The 26,687-nt window shown below is 41.0% G+C and overlaps 3 protein-coding genes across 4 annotated transcripts; 2 read left to right on the top strand and 1 right to left on the bottom strand.

Annotated features, from left to right (window-relative positions):
- Window positions 1-1,303: 1,303 nt before the first annotated feature.
- Window positions 1,304-4,661, top strand: PSTK (phosphoseryl-tRNA kinase). The gene is made up of 6 exons (XM_053450301.1): window positions 1,304-1,581; window positions 2,330-2,621; window positions 3,088-3,283; window positions 3,522-3,597; window positions 3,849-3,942; window positions 4,235-4,661. Exons 1-6 carry the CDS (start codon window positions 1,366-1,368, stop codon window positions 4,432-4,434), a joined length of 1,074 nt encoding a protein of 357 aa, XP_053306276.1. The 5' UTR covers window positions 1,304-1,365; the 3' UTR covers window positions 4,435-4,661.
- Window positions 4,662-5,210: 549 nt separating this feature from the next.
- Window positions 5,211-12,119, bottom strand: IKZF5 (IKAROS family zinc finger 5). Of its 2 annotated transcripts, none has more exons than XM_053450269.1 (4): window positions 11,888-12,119; window positions 9,333-9,498; window positions 7,400-7,582; window positions 5,211-6,809 (listed from the first exon to the last, which is right to left on the bottom strand). In XM_053450269.1, the coding sequence occupies exons 1-4, from the start codon at window positions 12,017-12,019 to the stop codon at window positions 5,857-5,859; spliced, it is 1,434 nt and encodes a 477-aa protein (XP_053306244.1). In that variant the 5' UTR covers window positions 12,020-12,119; the 3' UTR covers window positions 5,211-5,856. The 2 variants fall into 2 exon arrangements, with proteins under 2 accessions (XP_053306244.1, XP_053306243.1); XM_053450268.1 differs by having other exon boundaries at window positions 7,400-7,639; window positions 11,888-12,118.
- A 279-nt stretch (window positions 12,120-12,398) lies between these two features.
- Window positions 12,399-21,108, top strand: ACADSB (acyl-CoA dehydrogenase short/branched chain). The gene is made up of 11 exons (XM_053450270.1): window positions 12,399-12,498; window positions 13,780-13,942; window positions 16,199-16,299; window positions 16,578-16,784; window positions 17,291-17,461; window positions 17,768-17,893; window positions 18,348-18,440; window positions 18,608-18,697; window positions 19,648-19,785; window positions 20,108-20,207; window positions 20,986-21,108. The coding sequence occupies exons 1-11, from the start codon at window positions 12,469-12,471 to the stop codon at window positions 21,054-21,056; spliced, it is 1,290 nt and encodes a 429-aa protein (XP_053306245.1). The 5' UTR covers window positions 12,399-12,468; the 3' UTR covers window positions 21,057-21,108.
- The last annotated feature ends 5,579 nt before the right edge of the window (window positions 21,109-26,687 follow it).

The raw sequence follows: 26,687 nt of genomic DNA, 5'->3' as shown, positions 1-26,687 counted from the left end.
ATGATTACACCATCTAGATAACTAATGGCAGATGCTGAGAGGATCTGTCTGTTCAACTGTTAGCTCTCTAGAAGGTCAGGTTTTCAGAAAGTTCACTTACATGGGCAGACTAAGTTGGCTGAATGGTTCTTAAATATTGTGTAAATGACATGCAATGTTTTTATTACTGTCTTAATAAATGACATAAATATCTTGCGAGTGATTACAGAGTCATACAAAAATCCAGTTAAAGCCCTCTTACATCCACAACCCTAAAGCAAAAATTGCCCTCTTTCCTGTTAACCTTCGAGCAATATTCCCAGAGGCGTCCATTGTTTTGTACGCAGTGGTGTCTGTTCGTTTAAGAAGGTAAAATGGAAACAGAGGGGATGACACTACCCAAATGGTCAGAAAGAGTACATGCCCCCCCCCCACTGACTCCCTGGTTCCCACCAGCATGGTCCCTACTTACTGCAGAATGGGTAGAGCTATGGGGCACAGGACCAAATATCATTTTGCAGGGCTGGGGGGGGTACTTTTTTCTTTGGTGGTAGGGGGTCTTCTTTCTTCTTGCTAATCACAGTGTGAGCAGTACAGGGGTGATCAGGGATTTTTCCTCCCTCTTCTAAAAAATGAAAAAGATCTATTATGTGATAAAACACATAAAAAACTCCATTATAAACAACCCATTGATGTCACCATCACACCGCTGGCATCCGCAAGATCTCAAGAGTATCTCTATTCATATTTTAGTAACATATTTAAAATTATAACTAAAAACCTTTACTACCATGAAACGCCGAAAGGGCTACCAGAGACCCCCTTGAGGGATGTGGGTAGGAGGTCCCGCTAACATCAGTGGGCGTTCTCGTTGTATTTTTAATGAAGATGTGGGTGGGGAGCACAGCGTGTTGCAACACCGCCACCCAGAGTTTTCTTTAATGACCTGGAGAAGCAGCGATTCCGAGAAACGGCCATAAGTATTAAAAAAAATAATACAATTTATTAGCAGTAATTATTTTTATGTTTTATGTACTTCTATGATTTCAGAGGATTCAGAATTAGGCTTGTATGCAGGTATATATATATATATCTATATATATATATATATATATATATATATATATATATATATATATATATATCACCCATTTAAACATCTCGCTAAAAACCTAAAAACTGCCTCCAGCCACTCCTCTAACTGCACCTATTAAAATAAAACGGGTAAAGAGATATGAAAAACTACAAATCCCAGAATTCTCGAGTTTATACGGAAATAAATTACGAAAGGAAGTCAACAATGATTGGAGGAGTCACATGTTATGCAGCAAGACGGCGCTTGCGCGTGTTTACTAAGCGGCTGTGTTGGTGTGTGAGCCCGGGCGTATGCGGCGGCTTGCGATATGTCTCCTCTGCGGGCTCCCTGGTTCCGGAAAGTCGACTTTAGCGCGGTCTCTGGAAAAACACTGGCTCAGCGAGTCGGTTTTTGTTATCACGTACGATGACGTAATCACGGCTGACTCGTTTGCAGAGGGGCCCCGCAGAGCCCTCGGCGAGTCTCGCGAGATTTCTAGCTTGTCGGCGGAACCCGAGAGAGACGAGGCAGGTCAACGACCCATTTGCGTGTGGTATAATTGGTGTCTTTGTCATGCACAGTGCGTCCTACCCTAGCCCAGAAGTGTCTATTCTGTACATGAACACTGCTTGTCCGGTTGAATAAAGTGCCCCAAGTACGAGGAGCGTGCAAGCTTGTTCCTACGCGCTGCTAATGTACTCAGCGCTGTTTGCACAATCCGGTTCATACGTGCTTCCGTTCTCTTTTATCATACATTATACAGCCCAGTAGGCTTCCCATGCAAGGCTTAAGGTGGCCCTGGAGGGTCTCTTATAATGACATCGCTGAGTTTGCTATACGTTATGCAGAGCAATCTTAGTCCTTTCTTGCAGAAGAAGCCCCCTGGTGTTGGTGACCGTTATGCACGGTGATAACGGGGATCTGAAATGGTTAAAACTCTTACAAACAAACACAAGTAATCAATAGAGCCGGCACAGGTCACTGCTGATCAGACCCTGGATTATAGCTGCAATCCAAACTGTCCCTGCCGCCTAAAAGACAACGTAAATTGGTGTATCTAATAAAAAACATTTTTCTTTTAAGATTCACGGCAGTTTTTAATTTAATTGGAATAAAAGTTTTGCGTTTGCGTGTCCGTTCTCTTATTTAAGTCCCTGTACTGCAGCCCTACACTAGCGGACATTTACAACCATTGCAGATGTTAAAATGCATCCCAATTTGTCCCAAAGCATTTAATGACATCAATAAATGTGTATACTTTCTCATCTTTTCTAGACTTCTGTCTGGAAGCAGCACCGTCAGCACATCTTAGGCTACCTCGAGCATCTTATTGTGGCCGTTCTTAACTCTTCTGGTTTAGTATGTCCCGAAAGTAGATCAGAGGAAACGTGGCATCGGTTCGTTGATTGTCTGGCACGTCAAGGCTTAGTATCTCCTGCAAGGTTGGATGATGGTTCTCCGTGCCACATTACAAATATCCCCGAAAACAATGCTACTTGCCTTGTGCTGGATGATAATTTTTATTACCAGAGTATGCGGTATGAAGTTTATCAACTGGCGTGCAAATGTGAGTACCTCCTAAATGCAACCTGTATGCTATCTGTGTTTCCATTATGTCACAATAGTGTTGTAAAGAAGAGTTGGATGGTGGCCAGGGTGCAGGTAACATGCAGCAATGTTTAAAAAGCAGCCTTATCACCATAGCAACCAATGGCCTTGTGCTGTCGGCAGATGCATTCCATTGGTTGGATACTCTTGGAACTTCCCCAGAGCCCCGTTTTTAAACATAATCTCTTCCTGGTGTTTGTAGTCATCTTCGTCCCCAACTTCTTCTAGCCATCCTTGTCATTAAACGGCTTCCCATTGTTATCTTTGTCCCCAGTTTCCCTTTTAGCAGCCAGTCTCTTCCAGAGTCCCTTGTGCTCCCCTTACCAAATCTGCTTTGCCGCAGTAATAGATCAAGACTTTTACAACAATCCATTTTGTTTAAAAACATCATCTTTTGTAACAGATGTAACAATTTCTCTTAACAGATTCATTAGGTTTCTGCCAGATCTACTTACAGTGTCCTGTAGAGTGCTGCCTGATGAGGAATAGAAGCAGAGCTGTTCCTGTGCCAGACCAAACCATTTGGCTTATGGAGAAAAAAATGGAGATTCCAAATCCAAGGAAAAACACATGGGAGCAAAACAGCTTGGTCCTTGACAGCTCGGCTCTGACGGAAGAGAAGTACGAATCGGGGAATGAGAAACGGCATTTCCCCTTGATGGTGCTGCTTTGTATATGCCTCGGACAACTACCCAAATATCTGATAAGATCAGTTGTAGTAAATAAAGAAATGTTATAGTATACAAATAGTTAGGATTTATAAGTTTGGCGGTGTTGTTGCAGAGACTGTCTTTAGTACCGTTTTTTACAAGACAGGTGCTTTTTCTGATTTAGACTAATATTTCTTTCTTTCTTAAAGTCCAGGAATTTCTGACCTGCTGAAAGAAGCTGTTGAAAACCCTTTAAGGCCACTACAAGAAGACTCTAAGGACAAGGTATGGAAGTTAGTGGAGCGAGCTCTTTTCATGGAAAACACACTGCGAAGTAAAGAGTATTTTATTTATTAAAACCAGTTCCATTTTTTAGCAACAAGCAAACACCTTTTACCAGAGCTTGTTTGTCCTCTTTGAATGTTGAACCTATACCTGCGGCCTACCAGGGGCTCCCTATCCCCTAAAAGGTGATCCTCCTTTAGCTCTGTGCATAGTAGTACATTTGTTTTCTTTTTCTCTGTGTCTGCAAACAGGACAAGGACCGAGCTGTCTGCGCAGCCAACATTCTCCATCAGGCAGACCAGAGTCTTCGAAGATCGATTTCCGAGACCATGCAGTCAGTGAAAGGTGGGGGTGCAGTCCGAGCCACGGACGTCTTTCATTCTGTGGTTTAGTAAAAAGTTTTACCCGGTTTTCTATATACTTTAATATTTTTAGGTTGTAATGCTAGATTTTACTTTTAAAGTACTATACAGTTGTAAGGGTTGGAAAGTTGTCTTCCTGTAGGTCACCATGAAAGTAGCAGTATAACTACTAGAGACAGATTTCTAGTGATTAAATATTAAAGGGGTATTATTGGGGATGGAATTGCATCTCAGGTGTGCATATTCTCTTTTTTTATTTTATTGCTGTATTTTAGGCACAATTTCTGTGCAGGAAATGAAGCTCGTAGCACAGGAGCTGCACGGTGCAAAATCCAGACTTCTGGAGCAACTGAAGCAAAGTATGTCACAAAAGGAACTGCTGGCATTTGGGGCACACACAGCTAACGATACACTTTTCTTGTTTAAAGAACAGACAGAACACATTGTATATCCATATTTGTGTAAAGCCACATGAATTGTTCAACGATCCACAACACTGTTATGTGTTCCAAGGCATTCCCTCTCCGTACCTGGGTTTAAGTAGATAAAGCAGTAAGGTGGGAAATGAATAGAGTAACAGCGTCTATAAAGGATACTATTTAAAACATACATTTATCTGTGAAAAGCTGCACATATCTTAAACGCACTTTTACATTTTAATGTTTAAGAGTAAAAGTTATATTTTTTGATGGCGTTCCTTTATTTTGTTGCTTTTCTGTACTAGAAAGTAATTGTAAAACTAGCTGTAGAGAGGGTTCGGTTCCCATCCTGTTTACTGTTAAACACATTAAATGATGCGTTACGAGTACCCAAAAAGAGTGAAGGCAACTGCAATTGTTGGCGAGCTAAACATCTGAACTCACAAATCAATGAGCTTCCCCTGCATAAAGACATCGTTAAATGTCATTCGAGAAATCCACCGCCTTTAACTCTGTGTCTTGAAGGGGTGGTTGGATAAGTTCAGAGGGTCTGGGCCTTTGGAATGCACAATGATGTCAGGGAGCTGAAACTGTTATAGTCTCAGGTTAGTTAATCGATCCCTGAGATGTTTATTTCATGAAAAGGGTTTTTCCTCCAAGAAGAGGAAACCATATTTTCATACAAAATGCACGGTTTATATGTAAGTTGTTGAAACACCAGTTAAACAGATTTCAGTTCAATAACTGGAATTGCCATTAACAGGACAGCGCAACAGATGACTAAAGTACACAATGGCGGTCAGACCATGACATGTGAAAGCGATCACAAGTATAAGGTGTGAATAGACAATCAGGTTTATTTTATGCAGTGATGGATTATGAAGCAGTTTAAATCTTTGGGGAAACACGCAACATGCTGTGAATGTATCACAGAGATATATATATACGTAACAACCGTGAGGGAACATATTGAAAAGAAAACAAATAACAAAACACAGAATGGTGGCAAGCATCGTTTGCATCACTTCTTTAAAAGCTGTCTTATAGGAATAAGATTCAGTAAAAGGCATCACAACCAAATACATACAAATTTTGAGAAACATTGTTTTCCTGCAAAATGAATGACCACATCAGTCAATCGGTGGATATACAGCGGAGCCCCCACCTGCACAGCAGACAGATGGGAAGATTACTAATTGACATATGCCTCATGGTGGCAACTGCCAACATCATATGCGTTTCTTCATGAAAACATACGGAAGCGGGTCTTGGCAGCAAAACGTGGAAAGCTTGTAATACGTTTTTTGCCATCTCCATTTTAAAACACTTTTGATTTACGCGTTCTCACGCACCGTCCAGGCACACGAGGAGCACAGATTATATTTACATCATATACAAACCTCAGACGGCTGACGCCGTAGCAGACTGTCTTCAGAGGTCGGGTTTAAAATTAAAAACAGGCCACAGCTCGTATAAAGTCAGTGTTGGCTGTGTTGACCTCGTGCAAAGTGGCAGGCAAAGTCATATTTGTTTTTACACTTGCAGCCGCATATGTTGCATTGGAAGGGGTTTTCAAAGCCGTGGCAGCCCATGTGGATGGTGTACAGTATGTTATCTGCAAAGTACATGTCACAATGCTGGCAGTGGTGCAGGAGCTGAGGGTCCTGTACAGGCAGGGCTGGGGCAGGAGTGCTAGGCTGACTGTTGCTGATGCTAGGAGTGCTGGTTCGCCCGCTGCGTTCGCTGCTTGGCCCAGCCATGGGGCTACAGTTTCTGTGGTTGTGGGAAGGCCGCACCTCGGGGCTGGCTGGAGAGGAGCTTTGTGCCACGCTGGTAGAGACGGCTGCAGCAGAAGCACAGAATGGAGGAGGAGGCTGCTGGATCATAAAGGGCTTTTCATCAGTACAGGGTCCTGTGTCAGGAGAGGCGGGATTTTGGGTGTCTGGTGGAAGGCTGGAGAGTTGCCCAGCTAAAGTAGACAACTGGTTTAATGGGTTGTCCACCAAGAGCTCTTGGGGATCTCGTGACAGCCCTACTCCATGAGATGCCTTTGCTAGGTTTTCATATGCTTCATTGGCGTTGATGCTGGGTATTTCATGGGAAAAGTCACTCAAATAGTCAGGCTTGTGCACCACCAAGGACGGCGGGTTAAGGTTAATCAGAGTCCTGCGGGTATAGCCCAGGCTGCTCACTTTCTTCTGAAGGACACCCCACATTTTCTTATTCCCAAGAGAGGGACGAGTACCTTTGATGGGTAACATCTTATGCTTGCGTCGACGGTGATGGGACAAGTTGCTTCGATCACTGCAGCGGAAGGAACATAACTCACACTTATATGGCTTTTCCCCAGTGTGAGATCGCATGTGAGCCTCTAAGTGTCGTTCATATGCAGATGCAAATGGGCACAAGTGACAACGGTGCGGCTTTTCACCTGCAAAAAAAAAAAGTATCGTTGTGTCAAGCATGGGCATGGGATACAGAAACATCAATAAAAAAAAAAGACATGTACCTGCATGATTTCACAGGTTATAGTATTAAAACTACTTACAGATTGTGTATTTTGGTTTGCCGGTTTTATCTTTTTGGAGATACCTGGTTTAAAAGTAAGCTACTCTTATTTCAGCATTGCTGAAATCTGAAGCAAAACCGACATAACGTTTTCTGCGCTGACGTTACTACACCTCGCACTTAACAAAACTAGAGAATAATGTAACAGGGAAGAATAGTCATCCAAATCCTGACAATTGGAACTTGCCCCCAGTGGTATACACATAAAGTAGGGTTGTATTACAAATTTATTACCATCATGGTAAAAAAAAAATGGTGTGAAAGTAGCCTTTGGTGAAGGCATACTCTGCGTTTTCTATCTTACTTGCTTTGTGAGCCTTTGTGAAATTTTAGTTCTTTTGTTTGCAGGTTTACTTCTACGGTCTCATATTGCTATTTTCCTAGAAAAACACACCCTGCACGCTGTCAGACAATACTCCAGGTTCCCACATGCATACACAGATAGACACCTACCTGTGTGTATGCGAATGTGTTCTATAAGACGAGCAGTGCCTTTGCTAGCATAGTTACAGTAACGACATTTTAGTTTCCCATCATAAGTCCTCTCAAAGCCATCCACCAGCATTCCAGCGCTCTCATCCAGAGACACCTCCACAGAAGGGTGGTCCAGCCCATTCTGATCGCTGTCTGTCCCAGCTGCCGGTAGAGCAAGGCACGGAGAGTTAGCGGTGAGCACATCGTGGTTTTGTGGCCCTGATTTATAAAAAGTAAGTCAATGAATAGCACCTCCCTGTTTTATGTTCGGCAAGGGAAACAATAGTAAGAATCTTAGTAAGATAGGACATACAGCTAGCTGGGGAACGAGACAATTCATGCAATCACGGAGTTATACTTTTTTTTTTTTTTAAATATCAGAGTCTAAATAAAAAAAAATCTTGAAATTGTGCACAATCTCTGAACACTGGCCCTGTCACTGAATACATAATCTCTGCATTAACCTGCGCTCGACTATTGGACATAACTATTGCATCCTGCGACAGCGAGCAGGACATTACATCCTCTTTATTTTACATAGACAGGCACATTTCACTTCTGATACACGAAAGATCCAAAATGTCTAATAACAGCCTGGGCACTCCCATCTCAGCAGGCGCCAGCATGTTACCCTGTGCTGACAGATTAAGTGTAATGGCGCTCTGTATGAGAGCCATTATACTTACAGCGTCTGAATGCCTGAACTTGTGCTTCATGCAGTACAGATCGCAGAGGGTCTGTACAGACCCCGCTAGGGTACCTGCTGACCAATCCCCTGCTGCTGATCACACATACCATGAACTTCTACTGTAAGATCATAGTAAGGAGAAGGACAAATAGTTACTCCCTATTTGGAAGCAAAAAAAGATATTACAAAATAGCAATAAAAAAAATATATGTCCTCATGATAACACTGGTTACAAGAATGATCCCTGAAGTGTATCAAGGACCTCTAGTCATGTTGCACAGCTCTCTCATGAGTACTGCAAAAACAGAATCAACGTTGGCACCTATCCTGAAGATGAAATCCTTAGCAAATCGTATTTTACTCCCCCCAGTGCCCACATTTTAGTCCTAAAAAGTATATGCTTGAATATTGTTTAACCACTTCAGTACTAAGGGTTTTAATTCTGTATTTTTGCCATTATTACCATAAATGACCATAATCAAGATTCTCCTTTTCTGTGTTTGAGGCACACACACACAAATTACACATCCTTTTTTAGGACAAATAGGGTTTTCTTTAAAAGCCAAAGAAACACACAAAACGTAAAAATTACATTTAAAAAATATATACTACAGTAGAACCCCCCACGCACACATTTTTTGCAGTTTTGCTTAGGAACCTTCTCAGTCTTATATGGGCCTTTGGGGATCTCTTATGGAAACACCTGACCGTGCAACCTGTCTTTCAGGGTATAATGGTGTGTCATCGCTCACCCAGAGCGCCGTTACACTCAATGTGTCAGCAGGAAGCCCGTGATGCTAGAATTTGCTGATAGGGGAGAGTCCAGGCTGTCCAAGTGCAAAAAAAAAGGATGGATGTAACGCTACATCCTAAAGGACATTTTGCCTCACATAAAAAACTGTCAATATATTGAGTCAACCATTTGGCCCCTTTAAAAATTTTTAACAGTAAATGATGTCATTTTTTCTGACTCAGCACACGTTCCTATTGGCTGCTCATTAAACAGCTTTTCAAATGTAAGCATGTCTTCTGTATCTGGACAGACTCTGTGGTTGACCCTTCAAATTGTACTCTTAAAAAGGTCCACTACACCCCTATTTTCATGTTTACACACAAAAATACAGATTAGGAGGCCAGACTGTTCCTTTAAGTTTGTGACCTGAAATGTTCCAACTTAAAATAAAAAGTAATCCGTATAGTAAGAAAGAAACATTCGCTACGTACCTCCTGGCATCGTGTCGCCCTCTTTGTCGCCGCTTACGGACCCAGAGATCATATTGACGTGGTGTGTTTGTTGCGTGAGGTATTCCTGGAAATCCTTAACAAAGTCCAGCGGTTCTGGCTTCTTTTCGCCCATATTCAGTCTTGTTGTTTCCAGAGTGCTCCCTGCCTGAATACCCGAAAAGAAAATCATTGGTTTATTTTGCTTCACGCAGTAGATCCCGTTTGCTATAAATGTGGGTACAGCCCCTGTAGAAACCCACCTTTTTACATTTTAAAAATTAACGTTAAGTTTAGGAAACCTTTTAATTAAATGCACCTTTTAAATACATTAGTACATTATATTAGGATCTCTTTGATATGTGGCCTCTTTATTTATATCCGTACTATTAATTGCTATATAATATAAATATTTATTAGTATAAAACACATTCCAGTTTGAATACAATGCAGGATAAAAGTGTCTTTATAGCCTTTATCACTATACAGAACAGTGTCTAATGCATTGTAAATACCTTTTACACAGAGACATTTTATTATTATTCACAAAATATAAAAGTTTCCTAAATCTGTAATTTCAAATGAAGTGTGCATATTAAACCTGAGATCTGACAGTATAAGCTTTATCAGATAAAATGGACAGACCGGATTTCTATGTATTGGCACTTATATGGAGTACTATGGGGGTATTAAGGGAGGCAGCAAACGATTGACGTTGGTAGGGATTCTGCCTGGTTGAACGTCACAGGGTAGGGTGAAATAATAAATTCAGTGCTTCGTTGCTTACTGTGTCCCCCAGGTTTGAACTACTAATGACGGGGAATCCTGTAGTGAATGAGCTCAACTTCTTGTCTTGTTTGATGTTGGTGGGATAATGTGATCAACAGGAATTGCTCTCTAACCATTTTCTTTGGTATCTATTCACTAAAAGGCTAACATTTGCAGCCCCTAGCCAGAAGGACTGAGCTGGCCCTTCATAACTTAATATCTCAGGAGAATTTGGATACATCTCAGTGATTTAACTACGCATTATACAGGGCCAGTTAAGCTCTTCCTGCAGCAGAAGAATTTGGATACATCTCAGTGATTTAACTATGCATTATACAGGGCCAGTTAAGCTCTTCCTGCAGCAGAAGCTTATTGGGTATAGGCCTTTATAATTTACGGTGAGTTTAGGAGTTACACAACTCTTCAGGAAAGTCTCCAGGTGACTCCTTCAGTGAATAAAGCTTTGTCTCAGTAACCAACAATCCAGCAAAATATGGAAAGAAATTGTGTTTGCCATCTTTAAAGCATTATTATAAGCACAAGGATACTATGTTCGTGTTTAAATAGTAATACTCTTTTACATATGGTGCTACACGGCAAAGTGCTTCATTCAGAGAAGCTGCTGGCTGCTAGAAATAGTAAGACATATGATACAGATCTTTCTATACTGGTTTTCCTGATGAAGTAGATAGAACACAGAGTAAGGGATGCACTCAGAGAGGTGACTGTTTATTATATCTTTAGTCGCATTCAGTGGTGTGTGTGTGCGTGTGAATGTGTGTGTGTATGAATGTGTAGTGTGTGTCATAAAGGGCGACCCACCAATGCCAACACATGGTTCAGTGTACCCAAGCCCCTGTCACATCCATGTGCGATATTTACAGAACACTGAAGCTCTGTGTGTGTTCCGCACTGGGTGGCCTGAGAGAAACAGCGCATGCAGGGCTTTCACCACTCCTTCCGTAAAGCATCTTAAAGCCTCGCTGAGCACGATATCACTTAGAGGAAGAAAATATATAGCTGGCCAAACAGTAGTATATATATATATATATATATATATATATATTCCTATCCAACTGTTACATTTAGCAGAAACATCAGAGCTATAAACTAAGCTATAAACATAGACATACAATTTGGTGGCAGGTAAGCATTAAGCCTATCAGCTGCCTACTTTAAAGGCGCAAACCACATCAGTCCTCGTTCTTAGAGTCAGGATAGCCCTATCCCATGCAAGTTTAAATTCCATTAATAAAAATATAAGAGACACTCGCAAATCTTACAAACTTCAGGCCAGTCTTTAACACGGATTGTCCGCCAATAAGTTCACTTCTCAAATTCCAAACGACAACCCCGACGTATCGCCGCTGTGTAAAATGCATTTTAGGCTACTAATGGACTTTAGCAACATCATCAATAATAATGAACACAACGCAGGACGGCTATCTGTGTCATTTGGGTGATGTTTATTTCCAGGTCACTTTGTTACATAGTATCGAATAATACAGCGCTGGGGTTAATGATGCCCTGAGCATTCTTTGCACTAACATTTTCTGGCTACAATTTGTCTCCCCCCCACATCCCATCATATACATGCACTGTTTTAATGGGAGGGCCATGACTTCTACACCCGTTCTGATTCTAGTGACGATCTTTTTGCCGTCAGGTTGCGTGAGTGCTGCGTACACTGAGGCATAGAATACTGCTTTTGTTATGAATTTTCTGACACCCTGCAGCCTTGATGTGACGTCACACCGTGCTAGCCCCGCCCACTTGTCGGGTTTCCTTACCGTTACCGGGAGCTCCTCACAGCGTAGAACCGCATGCCGTCCCCAGCTTGCCAAGGGGTATTCGTAATGACCGCTAACCGATAACACCGACTGCCGCTGTTGAGGGGGGCCTTCGCAAAACATAGAGCGCATGCGCCTAGGAACGCCTCTCTATGTTCACACCTCTCCGTCATGGCACCATAATCCGCAATGCACGCTGGGAATTGTAGTACGTTTACAGTTGAGGCGCTTCAAAGGTTACCATAGGAACCTGGGCAGTTGCGGCTTTGAATAGAAAATCAGGGGCATCAAGGACTCTGTGTAACTCTTGAGAAGAAAAGAAAAAAACAATACGGCACAGAAGATAAATAATTCAAAAGTCATTTTCCATACCTGTATTTTTTATTTTTTTTTCGGATGCATAAGCGAGGGACTGCCAACACCTCATCTAAACACAGATAGCGCTGTACGAAACCTGAATCTTTTAATAAACTTACTATTTCCGGATACCTAAGCACCACACACTATCCACAACGAGGAGCAAATATTCTAGTTTCCGGTCCCTGTTCTCGCGAGAGTGTGTGACTGTGTGTTGGAGAACGATGGCTGGTGTCTTACTTCGCAGAGCCCAGGTGAGAAGGGCATGAACTGACAGCTGGTGCAGAGCGATGGCATCGGTTTACTGATCATTGGGGGCCGGGGGGCGGTACATTCGTGTTAAGCTAGAAATGTGTGACTCGGAGGCAATTTAAACAAAGTGTTTATTTGCAGATTTGAGGCTATAATGTAATAAAATGGCCTAATTTATTATTTTATACAGTATGCTTAATGCTGGTATTTTGTTTTGTTGTTTTTTGCCTGGCAATTACCCATCATAAGTAGTTAATGCATCTGAAAGCTGAGTAGCCCCTTTATAGTTTCCTGTGCATGCACCCCTATTGCAAGAACCCCTTCATGCATTTGCCTCTTTCCCCAACCTCAGCTACTTGACCTATTGCCTGCACTCACATGGTGTGCTCATCACCAGCCGGCTCCCTCATCCACAGAAAGGGCTCCTATTGGCTTAATTGGGAACACTTTCCTGCCACTGATTGGCTGTTTGACATACCGTACCGGTACGTCACGAAAGAAGCCCAATAGAACATAACATAGAATGTACCTCCTGACTTTGTTGCGGAGACATCTCCCTGTCGCTGAGTGGGAGATCAGGCTGTCTATTGACAACCTGGACTCCCTCCGTCAGCACAAGCCAGCATTGCTTGCTTCTAGCCAACTAATCATTTGTAACAGCACTCCGCCATTACATAAAGAAGTACCAATTGGGCATTCCCACTTATTCACTGGTCACACTCACCACAAGGTTACCGAAGGACAGGAGAGTCCCAGCAGTGTCTACACAGACCCTGCTGGGACACTCCTGTCCTTTCGAATTGCTCCCCCTGCTGGCTGATTACATGCATTGTGATCAGCAATGCAAGTCTATGGAGCCTTGCTTGCTGATCACAGTGTGTTCAGTGCTGGGGAGGTTGGAGGCAAGAGAACGAGAAACAACGTTTCTTCTTCTTCCACTAAGGAAAAAAGTAAGAACAAAAGTTAATTTTTTAAATGAAATACAAACAAAAATAAGCAATACAGTGAGCTCAGTGTCTCTATCTATATCACAATGATAACGGTTGGGTTGTTCTCATGCTGCTTCGTAAGCAATTAAGTCCACTTACAGTTGTTCGCATTTGCATTGTGTATAATTTTGTCTAACTCCTATTAGGGTGGCATTGCTTCACTGTGACCGGCATGCACCATGTACAATATAAAAGTAGAAACATTGTTTAATTTATTACTAATAGTATGCTATTCTGTTTAGTTCTTTTTTATCATTTAAGTATTTATTAAAATTGTTGCTTTTGTTTTTTTAGTGTCTGGGCAACAAAATCCCACGATGCCTTATCACAGCGCAAAATTTGCCTCATCGATTACGATCTTCCACACCAGATGCCCTGGTTCAGCCACCCAAGGAAGGCACAGTGTTTGCTCCTCTTGGCACTTTCACTGATGAAGAGGTCATGATAAAAGAAATGGGTAATTTGATACTTTCAGCATCTAAAAGTCACATATATTTCTGACTGTTTTGTTTCAGCTTTCCTTTTAATTGTATGAATTGTGTTATGCCTTTGGATTTTTTAGACGCCACTGTCAATCATGGCTACCACCTAAAACAACAATATAGTTTAAGGGGAGTATTCTTTTGAAACGTTGCTGTGTTGCAAGGCTTTTCGTGTCACTTAAATAGTTGAATAGAAGATCCGTATTGTCCAGATTATAGGCTGCACCTATAGTTTGGTGCTGATTTCAAGAAAATCAATATTTATCACTCTCTCCTACTCACACTCTCTCACTCGTAGTCACTCATTTAGGCTTGCTCTCTCTGATTGTCTCCCTGCCTTCTCCCCTGACCGCTTCCATGTCCCTGTCTGCTTTCCTGCAGCTCCCCTTGTTATCTTCTGTCTTCGTCCACTTGTCCCAATGTCTTCTGTCAGGCCTCCAGGCGCACTTACGCAAAATAGTAGAGCTTCCAGGCACATCTGATTGGAGGGATGAGGGAGAGGCTGTCCCTGTGACACCACTGTTTGCAGAAGTACTCTAAGAAGCCAGAATATTGCAGACAGAGTCTTGGAGAAAAAGAAGCATTTCTGCCCCTCTTTTTTTCCGCAAATCTTCTAAGAATACTAACGTGGAATCACGGGGACAGATGGTGTGCTCAGATGCTCCTCCCTTTTGTGGAAGTGTGCCAAGTGGCCTGAAAGACGATATGGGGACAAGCGGACAAAGAGTGAAGATAGAAGAAGGAAGAAAAAGAAGATGGAAGAGAAGAAGCAAGGCCACGGGAAAGGAGTCAGGGGCACAGAAGTGGACGGTGGAGAAGGTAGGGAGACTTTGAGAATATCACAGATTTAAATTAGGAGGAAAAAGTGTGGCCTATTACCACGACAATATGGTGTAATTCTACTTTTTAGTTCACACTTTTGAAAGGTTGAGCATCGAGGAAAAAGAGATCTGTGAGTAGTGAGTATATAACAGTGGTCTAGTTTCTGATCCTGTAGGTTATGTGTGTGGCAACAAGGTCTGTACTGGTTGTTGACTGATCCTCTAAAATGCTAAGGATTGAACAATTACTTAAGTGGAGCTGAACATATGGCAGAGGTCAAAGAAAAATTAAAGTCTCTGTTCCCTTTGATGGCTAAGGAGTTGGCTAATTTAAGCTCCCTTGTATCATGTGGGAGCTGAGGTCTTTTTAAGAGTAAGATTTAGGGTATGTGGATCTCTCAGCCTTAAAGACAAATTCCTACCACTTGTGGTACATTCAGGGTTTTAACAGTCATGGTCATGACCACTTGTCCACCCCTTCAAAGCTGCTAGGTGTAAGAAATATCCAAAGCTATCGACAAAGAGAGTGTAGAGAGCATTGGATGGGATTATCTATCACACTCTCTCCCTGAATGCTGACATCACATCCACTTCCTGCATGCTGACATCACACCCACTTCCTGCATGCTGGATCAGTCTTCACACAACACGGAGGAAGAGAGACACACCACTTCTGCACATGAATGGTGCAAAGGTGCAAAGAGAGGCTTTCTGGGGGCAAATATGGCACAGGCAGGCTGTTAGGAGGCACAGACAAGCTGTGAAGGGCTCCGATGGCACGGATAAGCTGTTTCGAGGTGAAGGTGGCGCTCACAAGAGGTCTGTGGACAAAGCTGGCACTGTGAGGCATGCTGCTTGAAGAAATCAGGGGGCCCAGGGGCAATTTTCGCACCAGGGGCCTGTGATTTCTAGTTAGGCTCCTGTGTACATTTGTATTGTCAACGGGGTATCTAGCAATGTGTGCTATGTTGGATTTTGTTACTTAATAATGAAGAGCAGGGAAATGTAAAGTTTTACTTTGGTGTACCTTAGTTCCTGTTTTTCCCAATAAAATTCATAGGAAGTTTATCCCGGAGGTTCATGGGTAGGTAAGTACTTGCATACAATTCAGAATAAATGAAAGAATAAGTATATATGTTACATACGTGTTCCTTACAATCATAGTAAAATTGGAATACTATGGTGGAAGTTGCCCCACCCCATTCATGCCTTTTCAGTTGTGTGAATAATAAAACAAAACCTAGCAATATAGTTGTTTCTATGTTTATTATATAGTCTCCTAGGCAGACTTGAAATGGTTATCTTCATGCTTGTTAGCAAAGCTTTGGTGATCCTGCAGCAATGTATCTTGGCCGAAGATACACAATACACACAAACCTTTGACCAATGTTTTGTTTTCCTTGCCAACAGTCCAAAAGTTTGCACAGGACCGGATTGCACCTCTGGTGAAAAGTATGGATGCCAATTCAAAAATGGAGGACTCTATCATCCAGGGACTATTCGAACTTGGGGTCTGTATTGATGTTTGCCTGTTCATTATATATATATATATATATATATATATATATATATATATATATATATATATGGTTTAGTGTTTCCTAAAATGCTTGTGCATTGTAAACCAGATGTTACCATATACTGTAGTATGCTTTCACCAGCTATAAATGAATAGCTGTTAGCAAACTCTAAAATCTCCTGAAATGTACTAGAATGTCTTGCTATGCAGAAGTGGGTTAGCGCAAGTACCTCTTTTTCCTCTACTGATGGCTGTTTTCTTTTATTTCAGCTGATGGGAATAGAAGTTGATCCAAAGTATGGGGGCACTGGCGCCTCGTTCTTTTCCTCCATTCTGGTGATTGAGGAACTGGCTAAAGTAGACTCTTCAGTGTGCATTTTGTGTGATATACAGAACACTCTTATCAATGCCTTGTTTCAGAGATTAGGGACGGAGGAACAGAAGAATACTTACCTCCCCAGGTTATGCAAAGATATGGTAAGGATTCACCAGCCTCTGACAGTAAACATACAGGGACCAAGTTGGCAGTCTTAATATTACTGCGTGAAGTTAATTCCAGGAATTAAAAAAAGAGAGCACATTCATTAAACTGATCTATTTACCCTTTTTGCAGAACATCAAATAAGATAAATGAATGAGAGAACTTGATAATTATAGAAGAATGAAACTGCATACATTTTAACATGTGCCAAGTTAATAAATGTGTGCCAAAAGTTAACAGGGTATCAGTAGGATGCAGTACAAGCATTAATAAGTAAAAAAAAGCTAGTGCTTGACTTTAAGTGCATTTTTGTTTCACATTCATGATCTGCATCCCACTACGTACATTAATGTGGGGTGTACTTGTGATTCATTTTGTGTGCACATCGTTCATAGAGAGCAGTTGGGGATCACATTGTAATACTCCAAGAACATTGTTTTTTTTTAACTGCTACTAGATTCTGTGTTAAAACATAATTATATAATCTTCTTGTAAAACACAGGTGGGCAGCTTCTGCCTTTCAGAGGCCGAGTCAGGCAGCGATGCGTTCTCTCTGAGGACCACTGCTACCAAGCAGAAGGATTACTATGTCATCAATGGTTCTAAGATGTGGATTAGTAACTCCGAGCAGGCTGGAGTCTTCCTTGTGATGGCGAATGCCAACCCTTCAGCTGTGAGTTTGCATTTAAGTACACGTATCACACAAACATGACTTGCATTTGCTTGAAATAGTTTAAAAAAGACAAAAGTTACTTGTACATTGTGGTAATGTTTTATTCTCAACTTCATTTGTTAAATATTTTTGAACACACTTAACTATCAAAAATGCAAAAGTATAATTATATCAAAATCTTCTATGTGAGTAAAATACTTTAATCAATTGTAATACAGCATTTAACATTTAATACCTTCATGCTACACATACTGCAAAGTTATTGAAACAAATGTTAAATTGCTTTTTCTCTCCTTTGGATGTCAGGGATACAAAGGGATCACCTGTTTCATTGTCCCGAGAGACACTGAAGGACTTCACATTGGGAAGAAGGAGGATAAGCTGGGTCTCAGGGCATCTTCCACCTGCTCGCTAAACTTTGAGAATGTCAAGGTATGGATTGGAGGGCAAGTAAAGACTCCTATAGATCACAGAGGAGAAACTCACTGGCACTAATTCAAATTGTAGCTGAGAAAAAGGTTCTCAGAAAGAGCATTTATCAGCATACCGTGTAACTGAGATTAGAACGCTTGTAATTTAAATTGCAGGGGTGTGCTTTAACACAAACACCAGCAATCTGTCTTTATGTATTAGAATCATTTTGTGTATTGCTATGGGAGTTAATAGTTTTCCAACCCTTTACCTTTAATGTTAAATTAAATACCACCATAACGTTTACACTGACAAGCCAAATACTGTGTAAGCAACAGTTGAAATATCCATGTGATATATATAAATTATAGTGAAATGTAGTTATTTGTTATATGCTTTGGGTTTATTAGCTGTAGTTGCCTGGAGTCCGCCTTGGATTTTAAGAAGTGTTTTTCCTTTCTCTTTCTTTCTGCAGGTCCCCGAGTCCAGTGTGTTGGGGCAGGTCGGACAAGGATATAAATATGCCATAGGAATGCTCAACGAGGGACGCATTGGAATAGCTGCACAGGTGACTGATCCAACACGCAGATTTCTTTCTGAAACCTTTAAATACCTTTAAATACGGTAAACAAATGCATTTGGTTATAACAAGAACTAATTGGCGCAGCTGCGACTAAGCACTAGTGTTGGCATATCCAGTTTTTTATTTGTACTATTTCACTTTTTCCATTGCAGATGCTGGGACTGGCCCAGGGATGCTTTGACCAGACAATCCCATATACCAAGCAGAGAATTCAGTTTGGGAAGAGGATATTTGATTTTCAGGTGGGTGCACCGGCCATTGAACAATGACAAATTGTACATTGAGATGGGAAATGTGTAGGAGAAAGCGTTTAAATTAGCCACCCCAACCATTATCTGAAAAGTACAAACATGGCCACTGTGAGGGCTGTGCATGCAGCAAGAATACCCTTCACTATGCCACAGAATGAGGTGCTCTCCGTTGGCCACACATCACTCTGGGATTAAACAGTAGGCAGTCTAGGTGAGTGAGTGTGCGTGCATGTGGGTGGGGGTCAGGTAAAGCCCATCGACACCTTGCCCCACTTGTACAGCTAATTGTTCGTTGAGTATTCCTATGACATATTTATAGCTGTGTCGGAGTAACAAATACTTATAGCCTTGTCCACGTAACATTGTGTTATGTGATCCCACTGAAACAAAGGTTGGAATACAGCACTCAGTTGTGAGATGGTGCACGAGCCGGGGGACCACCAAGTGTGGATGTGACCCCACTGCACACAGATCCCAGGCACCCATATTGGGAAGTCAGAGGAACCAGCACTGGGAACATGTTGGTATAACGTTTTATTATATACATTAACTAAGTATATGCTAGCACAATGTACATATAATGTGTTATACCTACTTCCAGTGGACCATGTAATTCCCACTTTTGGATGACGGACAGTTTCACTTTAACACATTTATCTGTATAAGCAAGTCTATACCTGTAACATTTGGGGACTGCCGTTGGGGACAATATGTTGAGTATGAATGCTAGGGCACACGTGAATACATTTATGTGACAAACTGTTCACATGGAATGCGATGTGTTGTTCTTGAATCTAAACTTTGTATTTCAATTTAATTTGTACCTGTAGACTCATATTGCAAGCTAACCTTAGATCTTTCTCCCAATATGTTACTGGTTTTCTGTTTTAAATCACATTGGCTTGGGGGCTCTATTACTTTCAATAACCTTTTCCCTGCAGAGTATGCAGCACCAGATTTCTCAGATAGCTACTCAGCTGGAAGCGACACGTCTGCTCACCTACAATGCAGCCAGGCTCCGGGAGGCAGGGAAACCCTTTAGAAAGGAGGCATGCATGGCCAAGTACTACTCATCAGAGGTAACTAGGATGCTGTGGGAAATCAGGGCATCTTGGGCATTTCCTTTCATTCATATTCACAAAGTTTTTCTCAGCAGAGGATCATGTGCCCTTTTGGTATGTTAGCACAGAACCTTCTTACCTTCCGTAATTTACTGTGCAGGTAAAATCACAGCTCCTCATGGCTGTTGCTATTTAGAACAGACAAAATATGAAAAAATAATGTTATCCGACTATAAGTGACCCAGCTCGTCAATCAGTTTAGGATAAACCGTTTATTGTTGAAAATGTATTTGCTTATGATATAAGCAGGAAATCCCTAACTTGTTAATGTACTCTCTAGGTTGCTTGTCTCACTACCAGCAAATGCATGGAATGGATGGGTGGTGTCGGATTCACTAAAGACTATCCCATTGAAAAATATTATAGAGATGTAAAAATCGGTAAGTACCATCACCAGAGAATGGACATATACAAATCCCAATACTCGATAGGAGAGGGAGCCTCTGGTGATGGCTGGAGCATTGTGTGTGTGTGTCAGAACTCTGGGTAAAGACATCCCGAACATGCTGCAACAACAGCATCCATGAAAAAATAACAGGAATAAAATAATACAGCCAGTGAATTCTAAATGCTTTTAAGCCACTGCAATTATTTGTTACTGGATTTTTACCCTATATTTTGCCGATTGTAATTTTTGGATGCACAATATGTTGTTCTAAACCAGAGCAACACTTTGCTGTTGTACCTGCTTATCTTGAGAATGTTACTAATGGTTAGACTGATTCCCTGAAACACTTACCTGTTTATTTCTATTTATATCCTGAGCTTAATCCCTAAAGCAGCCACGCAGCTTGTTTTCAGATGCCTCGAGTGGAGCTTTATTAACAATTGATGTTTTTAAATTGGTTGATAAATTTGAATTAGGTCTGTTGTTTATTCTACCCAGTCAACCGAGCACACCTTCGCATGGAATTAGTGCATATGCACTGTGCAGCTAGCTTCAGGTTTTAACACAAGGTCATCTAGGACCAGGCCGTTGAGTTTCGTAAGAACTCAGATTCTGACACTGCAAAAATAGTTTTCCTTACATGTATCAACTTTTCAAACTTTAGACCAGCAACCATATCTACCTGTGTCTAAGGTAAACAGCACATGGAATGGGTATGTTAGTACATTCAGCAATCACCGTTATAACCAAATATTATTATTTTGTTCTAGGTACAATCTACGAGGGAACATCCAACATCCAGCTGACCACAATTGCCAAGTTCATTGAGCAGGAATACTGAAAGATGGTCCCCATGATTCATCATTTTTCCAAAGACACTCTAAAAGCAAGAATGAATGATTAAATAAGATAAAATACAGGAACAAATACAGCAATAACCTAATTTCAGAGTATGTACCATCTGCCGTTTTCACAAAGCAGCATACAAAGGTCAAATGTCAAAGCATCGCCTCTGCCTTGCTCATAGAATTTCCCCTTAATAATTTGATTCAGCATTTGAAATACTGCATGTACCGTTTGTTTCGTGAGACATCTATAACCGACAATATTAGGAAGCAACTGTTATAATTATGTACCAGTCTTGCGACATAATGGGGCGGGATTATCCAGAGGTGGTGTATGACATCAAAAGGCCAGTCTAGACAGTGTTGTGTTTGGCGAAGCTGGTCTTGTCAGATGACATTTTAGGGGTCTGTGAGGATCACCATTTATTCCCTTTCATTAGTTTGACCGACCTGTGCCATTCCTTATGAGGATAGAGTCACACTGAAGTGTACGCTTCTAGGTGGAGAGAATGTCACAAGGATTGTTTTATGTGCAATGGCGTGCTTTTTGGATTGAGATTACACTCTACCTCTACGGCAGCGTGATTTAAGGACCAAGAAGAAGCCATTATGCATAGTATTTCTTTGTGGAGGTCAAAATCTCTCTAATACCTCTTCTTCACTATTTCACATGCTGTCTGTTATGTGGGAAAGAGTCATACATTGGGGCAAGGTAGAGAGAGTATATTTTAGGGATTGGCTGCATCCATCTGTTGTCATAATTATTGATTAGGTGACAATAGATTATAAATCTGTTGTCCCTGATAATTTGTAATCAAGCAAAATGTGCATAAACCAGGTTTGGTTTACCAACAGTAACATCAAAACCTTGATTAAGGATATAATTATCAGGTTATGTGCAGATGTTACTACAAATAGTACATGATTTTCAGGACTTCAGGACTTGTACTTTTTTGTAATTTTGTAAACAATCTTGATTTTCTTAGATTGATCCCATGTTAAAAATATTAAGAAAACAATGTTTCTTATATATCTGAATGTAGCACTTCTTGTGAAAAGACTTCTAGCACTTACAGCAGAACTATATCATTTATTAATTTTGCCCAGGACCTTGACAAGTTGGGCACACGGATAGCACCAATAAAAATGCAACATGTACAGCAAACTCAGCGTTTTTTCTACTGTATTACTAATTGATCTGAATATGGAGTTATTATTTTGCTTTGAATTCATGTATCTTCCAATTTTATATTGTTTGTCATATAGTAGAACCTGTGATCTAGGGCTGCAACAACTAATCGATAAAATCAATAATAATCGATAATGAAAATCGTTACCAACAAATTTAATTATGGATTAGTTGAATCGAAAAGTTGAAAAATACCCCTCGTTTTATAATCTGTTTCATTCAGTGTGATTTACAGCAGCAGTTACTACTTACAGTCTCTCCCTGCAGTCACACTGATGATTGGCCCCACCCCTTCTTTCTCCCAGACCCTCCCTGCAGTCACACTGACAATTGGCCCTGCCCATTTCCTATATAGTGTCCACATGCTTAGCAATTCATTTGAGTATAAAATTAATATTTGGGTTGCTGAAAGTTAGGGGAGGTGGGGGTTAATTTAAGGGCAGTTATGATTAATGGGGTGTAAATCTATGAGGGCACTATGGGATATCTGGGGGGTATAGGGCATATCTGGGGGTATAAGGCATACTGGGGTATAAGGCATACTGGGGTACAAGGCATATAGGGTATATAAGGCATATGTGGGGAGGACAGAGGGGTATATCTGGGAGGCAGTGTGGCATATCTGGAGGTATGTGACATCTGGGAGGTAGTGTGGCAAGCCTGGGCTCAGATGTGCATGTCGGGGGGGGCAGGTTGGAAAATAAAAACAAGAAATGCATTTTTATCAAAGTTTTTTTTTTTATTCTGCCGTTTGTTTTTAACATCCAGTTATCGGCCAACTAATCGTTTATGAAAATAATCGTTAGTTGCAGCCCTACTGCGATCTTTTTGTAGACCATTATCTCTAATCTACGTGCTTCAAGCATATGGATGGTGTCTATTCAGAAGAGTTGTGTCCTCTCAGAAGCCTGTGGTCACATCACTTGGTTAAAATCCTCCATCTTAATTGGGAACTGTCGACTTCACAACTACAAGTACAAACAAGTACAATAATATACATAAAATAAAAGAAAAAAATAAATGCTAAATCTTTGAAACAAAAACATTTTTTTAAATATTGAAAAAAATTGGACCCCAGAAAGCCTTTCCTTGGGCCCCGCTCCATGCTCCCTAGCATGCAATCACTCCCTCTGCTACCACACACAAAAAAAATTTGCCACACTCAATGCAGATTAGGGGTTGACTGTGAGAGTCTTCCCTCTTTCTGACCATACCGTGACTTTGAAAGGTCCTCTCCCCTGTAATCATCCCCAGAGTCCCTTTGTCCCCTCATTCATTAAGCCATACCTCTTTTCTTTCCTCTCTGTGAACTATAGATCAAATAAACAACACATATAAACGGCACTTGCATGTATAGATCAACTGAATAAGACATACAAACCCTATATTTGCAGGTATACATAAATAATGTATGGAAATATGGCATAGCAGGTATAGATCAACAGAATAACACACAAACCCAGCTTTGCTGGTATAGATCAATTATAAATCACATGTTTACTCAGCATTGAAGGTATAGATCAAATAAACAGAATCAGACATACAAGGGAAAATGGGTTGGGGAGACCCCGCTCCCATCTGTAGCGACGCAGTTCCATGAATTCACAGCTAGCTCCTGATCAGGCATCAGGCAGGGGGGAAATGGCAACTGACCAGCAGAAGGGTAGCACAGGGTCTGTACGCTCTTAATCATTATCTCTCCTTTCTACCTCATCCCTTTATTTTTTGGGTCTCTTGGTTGTCTTTATCGTCCCACCATTCTCTTTATCTCTCATCCTCTTTCTCTTTGCCTCTTTTCTTCCCCCTATTTCCCCTTTATGTAGCACTCCCCTTTTCCTCTCTCCTCTTCTTTCTTGCCCCTCCTCTTTCTCTCTCCCTTTTTCTCCCTAACTCTCCTTTTTCTCTTTTATCTCTCCCCCTTTCCTTTGTCATTATATCTCCTTTTTTATTTATCCCATCTGCCACACTTCTCATTATTTCTCCCTTTCTTATTATACCTCCAACTTCTTATCACTCCTTTCTCCCCATTCCTCTCTTTTGTGCTCATCTCTCATTATCTTCCACCTCCTCTTTATCTCAATCTCTCTTTTTTCTTTATCTCTCCCCTTTGTCCTCATATGTCCTCCCTTTCATTACCTATTTCCTTTCTCCCTATCTCTACTCTTGTTCATTATTATATTTGTCATCTTTCCCTTATCTTTCCTTGCCTCTCCCCCAGTAACTTACATACAAAATTTACAAAAGGCACCACAATATGTGTGAAAATTAAACAGTACTTAAATTCATCTACGTGGACTCTTCAGTAGGTTACTCTGTTGGAAAGCCCATGGAGCCCCTGGGGAATGGAACTTATTCCTTGTACCCTTCATATGCGTGTGCAGCATGCGTTCCCATTGGCTTCAATATGAATACTTTCCTGCCACTGATTGGCTGCTGCAGGAGTGCAGGTTCTGTGTCAGATAACCTTTTTTTTTGGGGGGGGGATGCAAGTACTCACACAATACTTTAATATGCATTTGTCTTTAGAAGGGGTGTTAGAGACATTAAACCGTCCCTTACATTGGAGAGATTGGTTAGGTTCCCTCTGCATGTTTATAAGCTACAGAGATGTAAGGGTAGATATTGATGGGGTAAGTATCTCAAATGTATGACACTGGTATTGGGGAAACTATCGGATTCAATACTTTTTAGCAGCATACAAAGGGTTGCGGTCAATTAAAAAGTAGGGTTCCGGCCTGTGTCCATTTCTGTTTCATTTAATGATTGATGATCATACTAAAAATCTCCAATTTTAAAAATAAAAAAATATATATATTGTGTAATTCCTGTTATTTAGAAAAGGACAATGTTTGAACCTCATACTCCGAAAAATGTAATTCAATTAATAGATGGTATAAATTCACAACTGGATGAGGGGGGATGAGGAAGGGTGTCTGAGTAAATACAAGGCAACATTTTAAGAAAAGAAGCAGAATAAATTGAAAAGGGAGAGCCCTTTCCATTAAACGTGAAGCTCAGTCATGTCTGATCCACAGGCCTGAGTCTAAATCTTTCTTTTCCAAAGGTTAAGATGGCTTTATTGCTAAGCTATAGATATTTATTTTTCGGTTATGGAGCAGCAGGAGCTCCGAAGCTTGAGAAGAGAGGGATGAAAGAAGCTCAGTAGGAGCCCTGTGTATAGGGAGGGGGTCTTTTGAGTCCTTTTTTATAAACTCGCCCTCTACTTAATTTCCTCCTCACTGGCAGCCTTGTCCCAGTTAATAAATGTAATTGCCGCCTTTCATGAAAATACTATTATCCTGATCACACGTTACAGTGGCAAAGCGGTTTTCTCTTTAAACACTGTGCCTGTCGCCTCTAATTATTCCCCTATCAAGTGGCTCTAGCACAAAGGAGCAGTGTGTCAGGAGGAGCTAGGAATGAGAGCGCAGGCAAGCAGGGAACAATATACAGATTACACATTCATTTCCTGCTGAAAACTCAAACAATTTGCTATCTTTTAAAAGATGAAGAAAAAAAAAACTCTAACCAACCCCCCCTCCTCCTCCCTCCCCAAGCCAGAGATCAGTAGCTGACAAACATCACACATCCAATATATCACTGCAATCTTTAAACTGGTCAAATCATCATATTTGTCCCTAATTTTTAAATGAGAGATCTCAGATCCTTTCAATTTCTAGATTACACAATGTCACTGTGAACAGTGTCACATTACAAAGAAAATTCAATTCTTTCTTTTTTTCCCCAGAACATTGATCTACATATATATATATTTTTTTTAACAAGGATTTTAGAAAAAAATGTGCTTATGTGTAGAAAGCTGTGAAAGTGGAAATAGAATTTGTACCGTACTTTACTTAAAATTAATTACCTTATATAGCACATGGCTAGTACTGGGAGCAGCCATTTTGGTATTAGTGTAGACCTTATCTGAACTTTCCCAACATCATTTCTTGTAAATAGATATTTATTTATATCAGTGTTCCCAGCAAATTTATACCATGCAATTATTTCTTACCTGAAGGTAGTTACTATCAATATTTAGTCTTAAATGTTATCCTATATGATGTGTATGGAGTAGACTTGGGCGCTGGGAAACTCTTCGTGTTCGTCTTCGTGGGGAAGAAATCTTCGTATTCCATGAATATTCGCCCGTTTCTGTGTTTAGTTCGGGCGAATATTCGTGTACATTCTTCGTGTTCGTTTTTTTTCGTAGTTTTTTGTAGCCGGGGTTAATACCAGGTAAACGCGGTACGCACTACGCACTACGCAGCAGCATTGGTGCTGGGATTTTAAAGGTCTGTATGAGCAACTCTATTGGTCGACGGCAGGGGCCAATAGAGTCGCTTGCACGGCACTTAAACTCCTGACGGGGAACTTGGCCTGTCTCCCCGCTCCAAGAGTTAAAGGTCTGTATGAGCAACTCTATTGGTCGCCA

Source organism: Spea bombifrons, chromosome 11 (assembly GCF_027358695.1).
Source record: "Spea bombifrons isolate aSpeBom1 chromosome 11, aSpeBom1.2.pri, whole genome shotgun sequence".
Classification (NCBI taxonomy): domain Eukaryota; kingdom Metazoa; phylum Chordata; class Amphibia; order Anura; family Pelobatidae; genus Spea; species Spea bombifrons.
Note: the sequence above shows the minus strand (reverse complement) of the source record. Positions and strands in the feature narration are given on the sequence as shown.